The sequence below is a fragment of the Corvus hawaiiensis genome, chromosome 19 (assembly GCF_020740725.1).
Source record: "Corvus hawaiiensis isolate bCorHaw1 chromosome 19, bCorHaw1.pri.cur, whole genome shotgun sequence".
NCBI classification, from domain to species: Eukaryota; Metazoa; Chordata; class Aves; order Passeriformes; family Corvidae; genus Corvus; species Corvus hawaiiensis.
The window spans coordinates 11,860,740-11,876,034 of NC_063231.1; the positions used below are offsets into that span (position 1 = coordinate 11,860,740).

The 15,295-nt window shown below is 57.5% G+C and overlaps 1 protein-coding gene across 1 annotated transcript in view; it reads right to left on the reverse strand.

Moving 5' to 3' along the window:
* Positions 1-15,295, reverse strand: part of NTN1 (netrin 1) — an 87,909-nt gene that overhangs the window by 11,083 nt on the left and 61,531 nt on the right. Inside the window, exons 3-4 of the mRNA XM_048323956.1 lie at positions 13,052-13,201; positions 10,600-10,653 (exon numbers count right to left, since the gene is read on the reverse strand). Coding sequence (XP_048179913.1) covers positions 10,600-10,653; positions 13,052-13,201 — 204 coding nt within the window. The remainder of the gene's footprint in view (positions 1-10,599; positions 10,654-13,051; positions 13,202-15,295) is intronic.

Below are 15,295 nucleotides of genomic sequence, written 5' to 3' on the forward strand. Positions count from 1 at the left end.
CAGGGGAAAAGGACACATCTGTCTGCAGCAGGAGGCCTTGGAGGCCTCCATCCCTCCCAGCACCATCCTTCCCCAGCCGCTGCTGGAGCACAGGTGAGGGACCTGCTGAAGTGCCCCAGAGGAGCCCCAGGGGGGTTGCTGGGAAGCTGGGAATGCTGCTGGCATCCCATGGCCAGCACACACCGGGTGCCAAGACCATGAGGAACCCCCTCAGCAGCAACCCCTGTTAGCCACGTGTGCCCCAGCCCCTCTCAACGTGGCCATGCAGAGTCCCCATCTGAGCCCCATCCTCCTGCCCCATGGCTCCCTGCTGCTCCCACTCCTCAGGAAAGACCCTCAGGAATACAAGGCTTCATGCTCTTCCAGCATGACCCAGCCAGGGCCAAACCCAAACGCTGTGATTTCCTCCTGCAAGAGCCCCAGCTGAGATCTCTGCCCAGCTACGGCCCAGCCAAGGCCCCTCCAAACCCTGAAGACTCGGGGCTTCCAGCCACGGATGCCTCCCATTTGTTTTTCTCATCTAACATTCTGAACATCAAGTAAAACTTGAAATGCACTGGGAAAGGAGTGGATATTCCATAAAAACTGTAGCTCAGTGGATGGAGATTCGCTGGCAAAGCCCCAGCCATGCCCACGTGGCAGGATGCCACCACGCAGTGGGACGTGGCTGCCTGGTGTCACTGAGCTCAGGGAGCAGAAACATTCCTGATCCAGTGCACTGTAAGATGTTCCTGGCCATAAACATTGAAGGAAAAGTCTCTAAGGGAACTGAATGTCTGTGGAGTGACCTAAGAGCCCAGGGAAGCTTCTCCTGAGCTTTTTGGGGGAAGCAGGGAATGCCAAGGGACAGACAGGCCATCGGCTGCTCTGCCAGGCTGCTGGCACTGCTCTGCTCAGTCCAGGCTGCTGATGTCCTCAGGACACCAGTGTGGTTGTGATAAACCTGGTGATGGTTGTCCCTGGCACAGAAATCCTGGAGCTCTGTGGGTATCCACTGCTGCTGTCCTGGGCAGCACAAGAGGTGACACAAGGACAGGTGGGCAGTGAACAGTGGAGCGGGGACAAGCTTGGAAGCTCTGGCTGCATATCCCTCCTGCCCTGGCCAAATCCAGGACACACTGGCCAGCAGCTGGCCCCGAGCACTGGGGTGGGCAGCAGCTCCCACCTGTGCATTCATGGCTCAGTCCCACAAAGGATCTCCAGCAGCCAGGCTGGCAGAGCCCACCTGGAGCAGATCCTCCCGCAGCCCCACTGCTCTGGGATCCAGGCCAAGAAACAGCAATCAGAGACACCATTGCTCTGGAGTGCAGTCCAGAACCCTCACAAGAGCAACCCCAAGTCACCTCAGCAACCTCTCCCCACAGAAACATCCCTGAGCACAGCCAAGCTCCCCATCCCTGCACCATGACAATTCCACTCTGCCTGAGATGACAGGAATCCATCCCGGGGCTCTCTGCCAGCCAGGGAGGCTGTGGGGTGAGAGGACAGCACTCAGCTGCCCCCCACACCCTACAGGACAGCACTCCATGCCCACAGCACCCACGGCCTCTGCTTCGGCCAGGGTGACAACCAGGGGATCAAGACACCCAGCTCCAGCCAGGGCTGACCCTGCTTTTCCTGAACACAGCCCTGTCCTGCCCTGTCCTTCTCTTCCTCGTTCCCCAGCCCCACGGGCTGTGCCAGAGCCTCAGCTGGTTTGAATTGAGCTGGCCTGGCCAGAGCCAGCTCGTGTAAATCACTGGGAATCACCAGCACTGGTTTCTGTGGGTGGGGGATTTTCTCCAGTTCATTTCCTTTGTCTCCCTCGTGGAGAGCTCTTCTGCCTCCTGGGTGACTTGGAGATCCTCTGGGGCCTCTTTGGGAGGGCAAATAGGGTTCCCCTGAGCCAAGCATTGAGCTCTGTGTGTGGGGTGGTGCTGTGGGGTCCCTCTGCCTTAGGGACAGTGCACAGAGGAGATGCTGTGGGATGTTGTGTCAGTGCTGCCAGGGACAGACCCTGCTGTCCTCACCAAGGGACCCTTCAGCAGTCTGGGCTCTGGGGAAGCGTTGCTGAGCTGCTGCTCCCAGCTGGAAAGCAATGGTGGAGCTGGGGAAGGGATGGGAGGAAGGATCAGCCAGCGGAAAGGGGAGGAGAGGATGGGTGTGGAGCTCAGTGACTCGCGGGCATGCACAGGAGGCACAAATGATGTGAGACTCTTGCAGGATTTGTCCCCAAATGTTTATGTGACAAACCTCTGGAGTCCCAAGACTTGTGCTGCCTGGCTGTGCCAGAGGCTCCTTGTCCTGCAGGTCCCTCTCACCCCTCTCCATGAGGCTGCAGAGGATCACCCTGGGATGACCTGCCCATGGAAGGTGATGCCAGAGCCCAGCCAAAAACCAGGCTGAGAAGGAACAGAGCTGCCTGAAGGACACCCTTTGGCGCGGGGAGCAGCCTGGTACCTGCAGCGTGGGGGGTCAGTGTCCAGCAGCTCCTGCAGGAGCGATGAGGGGGCACCAGGACGGGTTCAGCCCCAGCTCCCTGTCCCACTGTGCTGCCCCAGTGTCCCCTGCCCACGGCGTGCAGAGCAAGCCTTGGTCTCACCCTGCTGCTGTCCAGCCCTGCCCTCCTGGCCCTGGCAGGGCTCAGCTGCCCTCAACAGACCTGGGACCTCCCTGAGCCCCTCTCAGCCCATGTCCAACCCAGCCACCCTCCTGAAGCACCCAAACCCCCCTGGCTGCAGCCCCACGGTGCAGGACAATCCCGGGGTAACATCCAAGCCCCCGGCTCTGTCCTCCCTGCCTTTGCTCAGCTGCACAAATATTCCAGTGCAAATCCCTGTTTCAGAGCCACAAGCCCAAAGCCACCCAGCCCTCGGTGCTTTTTTCCTGTCAGTTCTGCATCCCGAGCGGGGACATCCTGCTCCTCCCTGCTCCTGCCTGGGGCCGGCAGCCCCCGGGCTGGGGAAAGCACAACCTGCCCGCGTCTCCCGGATAAACAGAGCGGATCGGGAAGAGGCCGCTGGAGCTGCTTGTTCACAGAGGGAGCAGGTGGCGGGCGGCTGGTTCGTGTCGCTCGCAGCTCAGTAAAACGTGTCAGCACAGCCTTCAGCAGCTTTGCAGCTCGGCCCGTCCCCTTGATAGAAGTAATTCTCTGGCTGGGCAGAGACTTTTCACAGCTAAACACCTTCTTTGTTTTGCTTAATTTCTTCTTCTTTTTTTTTTTTTTCAGAATGTTGAGTTTTTTCTGTTTAAACATCTTCGGTTTGGGGGTTGTCTGGGGTTGCTGTGATGAGGCTGAGAGCTGCGGGGTGCTGAGTGCCATCCCATGATTTGTTAATGATCCCGCTCTTCCCGGAGTGCTGATGCTCCCAGGGCTGGGCAGGAAGGAGGTGCTGGCAGCAGGGCTGGGGGTGCTGAGTGTTGTTGCAGGGAAGACCCTGCACCAGGCGCCTCTTGCTGTGCTTGCAGTTCCAAAATCAGCTTTGGGCCGCTGCGAAAGCCACATGTCGGGAACGGAAATTAAAGGCCCCTTGATTCTGACATGATAGAGCGATTAAAGCCACATTTCTTGGCCTGGGTACCTAACTGGAAATGCAGATATAAGGCTTAGATCCCCAAGGGGATTCAGATTTCTAATCCCAATTTATGCAGCTAAATTCCTATTGATTTCCCCCAGGTAGGGCCCTAAATGCCTTTGTGGGCTGCGATCCAAGGCGGAGGTGTTGCGGCTTAGGAGGGGAGCCCCAGCTCTGACAGTCTGACCTCAGCACTTGGGGGTGGAGGGCATTTTCCTGCCTTCCCTCCCAAGGGCTGTGCTCTCTGCAGGTGGGGGTCTGGGTGCCCCCATCTCCTGTTGTCACTGGGGGGGGATGTGCAACCAGCCTGAGCCACTGAATGAAGGTGCAGCTCCAAATATCAAAGCCTAAATCTGTGATTCCTTCACCAGAGAGAGCAGGACAGAGAAAACGGGACTGGGGTCTACCTGGAGTCCCAGACACGCCCAGAGTGGGTCAGTGCAGATCAGTGGGGCTGGTTTGATTTGCTCTAATGCAAGGGGAGGCTGGTGGTGAACAGCTTTCAGATTCCTGCCCCTTTCTCTCCCTCCCCAGTGTTACTGGTCACAAATCCTCCATGCATGAGCTGCCCCTCCTGATGGGAGCAAGCAGCAGTGACCGTGGGGGACACGGCAGCTTCCAGGTCCCCACTGGCTCTGGATAAATCTCAGCTAAACTTCTCCACAGGCATCCCTAAACCTGCACATTGCTGCAACTCCTGGCTTTCCAACAGCCCCTGCAGTGGGAGGGTCTGTCCCCACCCAAGGGATGGGGTTTGTATTTCAGTGTCCCCCACGAGTGCCCAGGGGGAGGAAGGTGCATTTTTGTGTATTTATTGAAGCTGGGTCTGAGTGATCCCTCCCTTCACCAGGAGTTGGGGAATCCCAGCTCTCGGCTGTGTCTGTGCCCAGACCCCCCTGCCATCAACCACAGCCCTGGGCTGCCTCCCTGAGCCCATCCAACAACCACAAAACTCTTCCAGGTGCTCCTAAGAGCTACTGCAGTCCTGTGAGATGCGCAGGACATCGTGTCCTGCTCCACGGCTCTGCAGATCTTCCTGCTGCCCACGGCACCGAGAGCTCCTCCAGGCTGCTCAGAAAGAAATTTCCAGCCCCTTTCCCAGGCAGCAACCCCACATCCTCAGCTTGTGGCTGGGGCCTGGAGGAAAAGCACATGGATCCAAACATTTCTGAAAACATCTCTGTGAGCTGTCCCAGAGCATCCCAAAGGCAGGTGGGAGCCACGTTCCCAGGTGACACGGGACAAATGAAATCCAGCACTGCCCAGCCCTGGGACTGGACAGGATCACCCCGTGCCAGGGTTGGCCTGGAGCACTTATGGCAGGGATGCCTTTGGCTTTCAGACCTCTGGAGATTTCCCTGATGACCATGAACTCCTGGTTCACTTCCCACAGCACTGAAGCTGCCCCTTGCTTCCATCCCAAAGAATTATTTTACCATCTCCTCCATCAGTCCCAGGGAAGGACTGGTGGAGTCATTTGGAGAGCTCCAGCTCTGCTTGCTCCGAGCTTCTGGCTCTGGGCCTGTGCTGACCACACGTCCTGAGGGAGGGGATGCTCTGGAGTAGCCCTGTCCTTTCCCAGGGAGCATGGATGGGATCATCCCCGTGGGACAAGAGCAAGGACAGCAGTGTCTGGCTCACAGAGCAGGCGCTGACTGTGAGGGTTCACTGCTGTAATTTAATTTGGGCTGGACTCCACTGGGACTCTTTGTCTCGGAGCTGGCTGCTTTAACGTAAAGAAGCTTTAATAAAACAGCAAAGCTAAGGCAGAGAATCCTTCCCAGGTTATTCACTTGAGCGGTGGGATCTCTTCTGCTGTGCTTTGCTGCACCCTTGTCCAGCCACTGAATGGAGCAGGGGTCTGTTATCACAAAACAGGGTCTGTTATCACTGATTGGGTCTGTTATCACTAATTGGCTCTTCTCCCCTCACCTGGCTGTGACCCAGCTGTCCTGAACGATGCCCTTTGCAATTATCATGTGCAAATTAGTGCCCTGCATCCCTGGCCAGCTGCAGGACAGACGGTGTCCCCAGCAGGATGGCCTTGGCCGTCCCTCCAGCATGGCCAGGAGCTGGAATAGGGAGGCATATCCCTTCCAGGCCTTGGGATGAGCTGGGGCTGGGCTGGTCCAGCCATGCTTGTTGTGTTACCTCCAGGATGGTCCCCAGGTCTGAAGCAGTCTCAGCCTGTGGACAGAGATTCCAGGGGCCTGGATCTGCCCCCTGAGAGTCTGTGCCAAGCCCTGGTGCACAGCAAGCCTCTGGCACCGGGTTGTATTTAACCAAGTGACTGTGGTCTGTCACCACAGCTGGGAGCAGCAGTCCCCAGGAGCTGGCAGGGATTTGTCCCATGAGCTGAGGTGGGTCTGTGACCAGTCTGTCAAGGCAGAGGCACCTACTGGGCCCCAGAGCATCTTCTGGTCCCCAAAGCGGGCTGAGGAGCCCTTGGCACCAGCACAGGGGTGCGGGGGGCACCGAGGCCAGCCCTGCCCTCTGCCGAGCACAGCCACCACGGCACTGAGCTGTGCCACTCCTCGGTGGGGCAGGAAAAGCGGGAGGAGTTATTTCCACTCTTTTTGGTTTGTTTGCTTTGGTGCTCTGCAGACCCAAACCTTCCCCCGGGACCCCACTGGCAACGGACACACAAAATCTTCCTGCAGGACGCCTCGGCTCCTTGGGAGCACCGGGCGGGAGCATCCCGAGCCCTGCCTGCAGCGGATCCTCACAGCCGGCGTGTCCCAAAGATGCCCGGCTGCTCCGTGCCACCCCGGGAACTCGCTGCCCGTCTGCGGGAGAAGATTCCCGGAGCTCCCGGCCAGGCGGCCGAGGGAGAGCCGGGAGCGCGGATCCCAGCGGATAACGGCCATTAACCTCTCCCTTGGAACAAGAAGGTGCAAATGAGCCCACAGCAGCCTCCTTTCTTCTGGCTGAGCAAGATTGATTGAAAAACAAATTGGCGCAAATAAAGCATGTAATTAGATTAAAGCCTCTCGCCTGGAGCGGCTGGAAAGCGGCAGCGAGCGATTCCCGGGAGCTCGCAGCCCCTTCTCACCTCCGCAGCCCCAGCGGGGCCTGGGGGCCACCGGCCCCAGTGCTGCAGCAGGACCCCGGCACCTCCAGGATGTGCCCAGGCTGTCCCCACCTCATCACGGGAGTGTCCCTGGCAGGCCCCTCGTGCTCGGCCACTCCGGTCCCGGCTGTGGCCCAGCAGCATCCCGGCAGCTGGGTCCGGCACGGCTTGGGTGCCTTTGGTGCATCCCTGGGAGCTCTGGTCATGGTCAGAGGGGACCCATCCCAAACACCACCCCAGCCCCGCTGCAGCTCGGGGGGAGTTCGCTCCCTGCCTTGGAGCTGCCGGGGGCCAGTTTGGGGATGGGGATGAACGGCCTGAGGGATTTTTGGTGTTTTGGGACAGGGGTGCCCAGAGCAGCTGTGGCCTCACAGCAGCATCCCAATTTTCCCGAATCTAAAGGGAGCAGGAGGCAGCGGCTGTGGCTGCTGGTGACACAGTGGGGACAGTCCAGCTGTGCTGGACACCCACTGGAAACCCTGCACTGGAAAATAAACCCTGCACTGGAAAACAAACCCTGCACTGGAAAACATCTCACTGCACTGGAAACCCTGCACTGGAAAACTCCACACCAACACGGAGTTTTACGGCTCGTCCACCCCACCTCTGCCCCCTCCTCAGTCCCCTCCCGGGAGCAGCCAGGGCTGGCTGCACGTTTCCTACCCCTTCCCACAGGATTTATCGCAGTGATGAGCCCCAGGACACGCTGGGGACATGGGGTGCAGATCCAGGAGTGCCCTGCCAAGAGCCACTGCCAACACCATGAAACACATTCCTAGGAAAACATCTGTCCTCGGGAGCTGAGCACCCCATAAATTCCTGCCTGACAGCAGCTCCCAGCCGAGCGGGAAAATCACAGTTTTCTGTTCAGGGGGAAATGCAGAAATAGGGAGCTGATGCTGGGGACAAGAGCTTGGTGTCACCAAGGGGAATCAGCCTCTGGAAATGTCCCAGGATGGGGAGAGGGAGCTCGTCAGTCCTGGCTCTGAAGCTCGAGGGTTGGCTATGGTGGGATGTGGGGATGAAGGGCTGCAGGAATGGAGAGATACGGGGATGAAAGAATAAGGGGATGGAAGAATGGAGGGAATCAGGTGCAGGGATGTGGGGTTGGAGGAATGCAGGGATTTGGGGGCAGAGGCAGGCAGGGATGAAGGAATGAATGGATGTGGGGCTGCAGGAAGCCCTGCACTGGGATGATAAGAGCACGGTGCAGTTGTGCATGAAGCTTATCTGCATCTCAGCAGTTTTGGGGGGGTTGTTTTAGGTTTTTTCCCCAGACTTTCTGAGATATTTTGAAGGGACCAGGAGCTCCCTCACTGGAAGCCCCTTTCCCCTATTGTGCTCCCAGCCATTCACTGGAGATCACCATGAGAAACCTTTCAGAGGGAGCTGGATGCTGCTGATCAATCAGTCAATCAATCATGCAGTCAATCCATCACCTCACTTACAGCTGAGACAAGCCAGAGAATGCCCAGGCAGGGCTGAATGAATTCCTCCTTTGGATGGGTACAAAGCTGGAGACCCCCAGGCCGAGCCCAGACGTACCCCACGGTGAATGAAATGACAATTTCCCCTCCCAGCTGCACTGCAGGGAGCTGGGCAGTGCTTTGTTCCCAGGCTCTGGGATGCTCCTGGCTCTCCACAGGGCTGACACTTCCTCAGAGCCAGGAGCTCTGTCTTTTCTCCCTACCAGTGCAAAGTCTCCCCATCCCTGGATTTGGGAGCATCCTCACCAAGAAGAGCCGGCTGTGCCCCAGCCTGGCAGCTCCCCCAGGCAGGAGCCCTTCGGGGAGGAGGCTGAGCCCTGTTCCCAGCTCCAGCACTGCTGATCCCATGCACACACTCGTGTTCAGGGAATATCAGTGCTGGGAGATGGCTCGGACCGGTCCCTGCTTCAGATCCGAAGGAAAGCTCGGGCTGCCTCCTGTGCCCCTGTCCCCACGCTGTCATTTCCAAGCAAGCCTGGCACCCACATGTTGTGGAGGCAGCTGCGGCTCACAGGGGTGACTCCTTGTTTCCAGCTGCTGCAGCTCATGAGAAGGAGCTGTGGGATATTTAATCCTTTCCTACTGTCACTTTTCCCTTGGAGCTGTTGCTGCAGTGATGGTCACAGTGTTTGTGTGGCTGGAGCTGGGGACAGTGGAGCTGCTCAGCCAAAAAGGCCCCGTTGCCATGGGGATGCCCAGGTACAGGAGGGCTGGGAGGCTGGGAATGAGGTGTCTCTCAGCTGTCCAAGCCCTGGACCTGCAGTGGGAGAGGGGATTTCCATGTTCCCCCTGTGCCCGGCGAGGTTTCCCTGGGCTGGTGCAGGTGCTGGGGGCAGCACACCCGAGGGACCTCTATTCCCTCCTTGTCTATCCATGGGAATGGCCTGGGAGCCGCCCCCTGCAATCTGCATTTTGCCCTTCTGCTGAGGGCAGAGGAGCCCGTTCCTGCTGCTCACCCCGGGATTGTCCCAGGAGAGACAGAATTTACCTGGGAGCAGAGGGTGGCTCTGCCTGACCTCAATACAGGCATGGGCAGGCAAAAATCGAAGCTGTTGACATTCACACAAAGGAAAACCAACCCTTTTATAGGGCAGGAATACTCTAGCTACCTGCAAATGATGCTGAAATAGCAGTTCCAGCTCGTCAGGGTCAGTGTTCCTCATTCCTGGTTCTTGGGGCGGGATTCGGGCTAAAATTTGGATTCCATGTACGGCCGTCTCTGCACTGGGTCTTCTGCCCCCTGGGAAAGCTGCAACCAGCAGCCAAGGCTGCTCTGGGTCTGTGCACCCTGGGGTCCCTCAGAGCTGGCTTTTCCCTTTCCTGCATTTACATCCAGCCTCTTCCTCACCAGCCAGGAACAAAAGGGCCCAAAATGACGTTTGGAAGGGCCAGATCTGGTTTTGAAACTGCAGAGGTTGATTTCCAGGGGAAAACCATGGGGAGCTGCATCAATCCAATCACCTGGTTTTATTTAAGCCCACTGGCTGAAATCATCCACCTCCAATAATCATTCCCGAGAAAATCTGGATTTGATTCAGATAAGACAAGGACTGACTGGCAGGTTTGTAAACCTTCACCCCCCACTGCTATTTTTGTTTGCCCTTTCACTGTGGTCTCTTCTGTCTGAGAGGGACCAAAAAAGGACCAGAAAAGCTCCTCGTGCCTGGCAGCAAAAAGGAGCAGCAGCCCCTCCTCATCCTCCAATCTCCCAGCATGGGAGAGCATGGATGCATTTCATCTAAACAATCCATTTTTGGACTGTTTTCCCAAACTGATTGGGACCCCTGAGAGTTCAGCAGAGCCAGGCAGGACCCCCCACGCCAGAGCTGACGTTGTCCTTCCAAGGCCAGCTTTGGCCCCTGCTCCTCTGCAGTGGCTCAGGTTGGGGTGATGCTCCCTCAGCTCTTGGCTGCTTTCTGTCCCACGTGGCCACAATCACAGGACATGGCTCAGGGTTCAAGGTGACATCCGTCACTTTTAGTACAAACTCCTTAATTTATGAACCCTCCTGCACTGCTGAGAAAAAAGTAAACAGCTTTTACACCTTGTATCCTTCACAGATGGGGCTCAAACACCCCAGGAACCTCCAGGCAGCAGGACAGGACAGTCAGCCTTTCCTGGGACCCTTTGGCTCCTGCTGTCATCTCCTGGTCAGAGCCATCCGACACGAGGGAACTGGGAACAGAGAAGTCCCTCGGTGACATGGGGTGCAGGTGTGGTTCCACTTGGATACAACACTGGGTAACCCCCCTGTGCTCCCAGATCCAGCAGGAAAACCTCCTGCACCTTCCCTGCTCTCCCAGGTGCTCCGAGGAACACCAAACTCTCAGGATGCTGCACACGTGTTTCCAACACATTTGGCCATAAAAGGAAACCGCTTGTCCCGGTACAAACGACAGGATTTATGCATTTAATGCAATTTGTCTCGAGGGAAATGATTGCTGAAGAGACGTTTAGCACCGAGATGCTCCAAAAGAGCAGAACGTACCTGCGGGCTCCTCGGCGCTGCTGGCGGCCGTGGTGGGCGGAGCAGCCGGGATCTCTGCAGGGCAGCCAGGGGCGTACGGGAACAGAGAGGAGAGAAAAGCAGGAGGAGTTATTCCAAACCCCAAAGAGCCTGGTCCCTGCAGGTTCCCTTCCCCACCATGTCCCCCAGCAACAGCCCCGAAACCAGTGCACCGGGAACTGGGCAACCAGGCATCCCCCGAGGGTATTGCAAAGGGGGTTTTTAACAAAAATCTTTGGCTCGTGGCTGCACGCTGCACTGTGCCCAGCCCCTGCGGGCTGCTGTCCCTCCCTGTCCCTGGGGTGTCCCCTCCAGCTGCTGTCTCCCCCCACGTGTGAGGCAGTGCTGGCACTCCCCTGGTGTGAGGCAGGGTGCAGGTACCACACTGCAGCTCTGCTGGGGTGCCAGGGCTGCCTCCCACATTTAAAGGAAACACAAACACATCTGGTGCCAATTCCCTGGTTCCTGGCTCTGATTTGGGGCCAGCTTTGCAGAGCTGAAACCACATCATGCTCTGGATGTTCATTCCCAAGCCTGGGTGTGTTTATTGAAAGGATGGACTGCGGACGGGGGCAGTTGTACAGTCCCAGCCTTGCAGGATGCTCTCCTTCCCCAGCTCTCACCATGGACGTCCTTCCTGCATTTAGGGCATGGTGCTGCCATTTCTGTGCACTCCTGGGAATCCTGGTGGGGGAACACCCCACAGTCCAGTTTGGAAGTGGAATTTAGGCATGAGCTGGGAGTGGGCATCTGCCTCTTTCTGCTTGTGTTCTTGGGAAAATGCATGGCCACAGAGGCAGGGTTTGCACTCCTAAGGGTGCAGCCCAGTCAGCATCGGGTGATTTTTGGGTCACTCACCTTCATGCAGGTAAACCCAGCACAAGACACGGTGCATGGCCAGGCAGCACCGAGAGCCAGCCCAGCCATCCCAAAGCCAGGGCTGGGGGTGCTCGTGCCTGGCCTGACACAGACCCCACGGGGGTCTTGCTCCTTCCCCCAAGGTGTTCTTTCCATGCCTACAAGTCTCTGGGAACAGGGAATTACAAGCCGTGGTAAATCAGAGAGCGGCTGTGCCCAGCCCCAAAGCCTGGATGGGCCATGTTGAAATCCTGGGTCTGTCTTTATTTAGTGCCAGCAATCCCGAGGGAGCTGATGCAAGGAACGCTTTGCTTTCTGATTTCCCCGGGCCCTGGGGAATGAATAATGATAAACCTTTGTGCACACTTGCTGCAGAGCAGACTGGAGCCACGGCTGGACATCTTGGGGACAACAAGCATCTTCTTTGGGCTCTTGCTGTCCCATTGCGACACGGGGAAGAATGAATCTCAAGTGACCCCAAACCACCCTGGAATGTGTTTCTTTCAGCAGGAGAAGGTGGAGAAAGGGTCTCTGCCCCAGAATTTGGCAATGGCCATGCTGAGAGGGAGAATGGTGTGGGAACAGAATGTGGGTCCCCAACAAAAGCCTTATTCTTCCAACCTTCACTTTTCTTGGGCCTTTTTCTCCTTTTAGCAGCAGGGGATCACCCTCTAGGGGAGCAGTTCCTCCATCCCATCCCATCCCATCCCATCCCATCCCATCCCATCCCATCCCATCCCATCCCATCCCATCCCCACTAATGTTGATGCTTTGTTTTGTTAGGGCAGGTGGAGATGTCCCACAAGGTGCATGAGCCACTGAAACATCCAACAGCAGCAAATCCAGCAGGCAGCAGGAAAGCTTTCCTTTTCTTCTGCAGCATCCTTGGGAAGGAGCCAGCAGAGAGGGGCACAGGGCTAAAACCCAACTTCCCAGGCAGTGAGAGCTCAGCAGGGGCTGGGGGTGCTCCTGGTGTTTGCAGAGCAGGTGCTGCAGTGGGAGCTGTACTGGTGCTTCTGCTGTTGTTTCAAGAGCAGAGGGTGAGAGGAGCCTTGGGAAGGCAAATGGAAAAGCAAACCCAAGGAAGCCGGTGGTAAAACCATCCCTGTCTCTGGGAGGGTTGTGTGGGTGCAAGAGCCCCTTCAGCAATCCAGGGGTGATGGCAGCTCCATCAAATGAGCAGCTCCTCTGAGCTGAGCTCTGTGCCAGTGCAGCACAGCCTGATTTTGGAGAGAAAAGCCTGTTGGAATGATCTGCCTTAACACCCAGACCTGACTTGGCACCCCTAAATAAACGCGCTCTTGGGGCACCTCTGTTCCATGGAGCAAAACAAAATTCCCGGTGAACTGGGCTGTAGATGCACTCACAGAACCCGCCCAAGAAGGCAGGTGAGCTGCTGGAAGCCGCTGCTGGATTTGGGACCATGTTTGGGCAGTGTGGAGGGCAGGGGTCCCCAGGCAGCTCTGACCCCGAGCGCCGGTGGGGTTCAGCAGCCCCCCAGCCTGGGCAGCGGCTCCGGCAGGTTTTCAAGGGTTAAAATCTCTACTCTACAGCCACGGAAAGAAGATCCACCTACTTATGCAGGGGGCGATGGGCGAGCGGCTCTGCTGGTAGCCCTTGGCGCAGCGGTTGCAGGTGATGCCGGTGACGCCGTCCTTGCAGGGACACTGGCCCGTGGTTTGGTTGCAGGTCTGGCCGGCGGCACCCACGGGGTGACAATCGCACTCTGCGGGGGGAACACACGACAGCAGGGTCAGGGGAGGGCACAGCGGGGGCAGGAGGCGATGTGGCATCGGCGGGGAGTGGGGCAAGGACCGGGAGCTGCGGGATCTCCCCCGGCACGGCTCCACTTCTCTGCCGCCGGCAGCTCCGGCAAACCTCCGCGACTGAGCTGAAACAGAGCTGGCATTTGGCACAGGGCGTGGGGGCAGTTCTTGGGCACAGGGGCAGCCCTGGAGAGGGGGTGGCCCTGTCACAGCCCCGCCGCGGAGATGGAAGTGCAGCCAGGATGTCCGAGCCCGGGAGGCAGCGTGGGGATGGATCCCACGGACACTCCTCACCCCATGGGTGCTGAGATCAGGAGTCTGCAGGGTTTAAAGGGAGGGGAGCAGCACCCGCTGCCCCCGCCCAGCAGCCCCAAACTGCCCGGGGCTCCCGGGAGCAGCGGCAGGGCTGGTACAGAGGTACAAACCCGGCAGGGCTCCATCACCCCTCAGCACACCGAGCTCAGGCAGGCAGCAGTCACTTGCGGGAGCTTGGGAATTCATTTCACGTGCACTCGGAGAAAAATCAAACCAGTCCTTTCAGAGCTCTCGCTCGAGCCCTTCCCGCTGAGCAGCATCCCTGGCAGCTGGCACTGCGGGCACAGGAAGGAAATGCCCTTGTGGGATGCAGGCAGGCTGGAGGACCTGCTGTTCCCGGCCAGATGGATGGAGCCTTGACGGCAGAGCCGGGCAGATGTGAAGGGTTTGGCAGGGGATGTAAATACTGCACTTGAAAACATTCACCATCTCATTTCCCACAGTGCGACTTCACCGGCGCAGCTGTTTAGGGGAAAAAAAAATTTTAAAAAAGGCAAAAAAAGAAGAAAAGCCCAAAAAAAAAAAAAAAAAAAAAAAAAGAAGAGAGAAAAAAGAAAAAAAGCATCAGGGCTTGTTATCATCACTGCTCCAAAAGGATTACGGCCTCACACATTTGTTAACAGCCCTGATTTCTAAGAGCTGCAAGCGCCGTGCCAGACTGTGGTCTGCCCCTGCTGAGCGGTGGCAGCGAGAGGCAGGCAAGCAGGAAAGCTTTCCTTTTCTTCTGCAGCATCCTCGGGACGGAGCCAGGCAAATCCCTCCCTGGGGAGCTCTGATCCCCTCTCCTCCTGCCCCTCAGGGGAGCTGCCTGCCAGGAAGAGGGGCTGGGGGAAACCTGTCCCACTGCCTGGAGGGGGCTGGGCTGGGGGTCAGGGCCAGGGTGGGTGTCCCCGTGGGCACCAGTGGCTTCAATCCCCCCAAGCCCCCCAAACTGGGCACGTCACTCCCATGAGGACTTTTCCTGGACTCTGCAATGCTGCTTTGTTTGTTCTTCACCCCCCTGGCTCTGAGACACCTTAAATCTGCCTCATTTGGGGACAGCAGATCACATCCCACATTGGTTTTGCGTTTCCAAGTTTTGGTGTTTGGCTGGGGGTTCCCTCCAAGCCACCCCAGCACGATCCTGCTCCCTGCACCAGCAGCCCCCAGTCTGACCCTTACTGGGCAGCAGCTCCCAGGCTGATCCCTTCCCAGCAGGGTTGGGATGGTGCCTGGAGCACCCCTGCTCTGGGATTGTCCAACTTCTCCCTGCACGGGACACCCCAGAGCTCCAGCAAACTGCCACCAGCCCTGACCCCACCAGAGCTGGGTGGGAAGAGAATGAGCCTTGCCAAAACCCAAAGATTTTTCACATGAGGGGGAAAAAGACCCTCAAGAAACCAAGAAAGCTTTTGCTCTTTTTCTCCTCTTTTCCTAACACTTCTGATTCGGGGTTTTCAATTAAAAGTCCTGCTCTCCCCCCTGCCCCGAGCTGCCCCTGGGAAATGGCTGCTTGCAAACCTGCCCACAGCAGAAATCTGCTTTTCTGAAGCTAATTTAGACCGGAAAGGTTTTAATGTGAAATCAGCGTGGCTGGTGATGAGCAGAGGGGTGTTTAGGTGGGAAAACCTTCACACTGCAGCCCCAAGGGATGGCTCAGGTAGTGCCGGGGGAGAGAAAATAAAACCACATTAAACGAAAGCCTGAAGGAGGAACAGGAGAGAAACGAGTTAAAGAAGAGCAGAGAGGCAGGAGTTAAT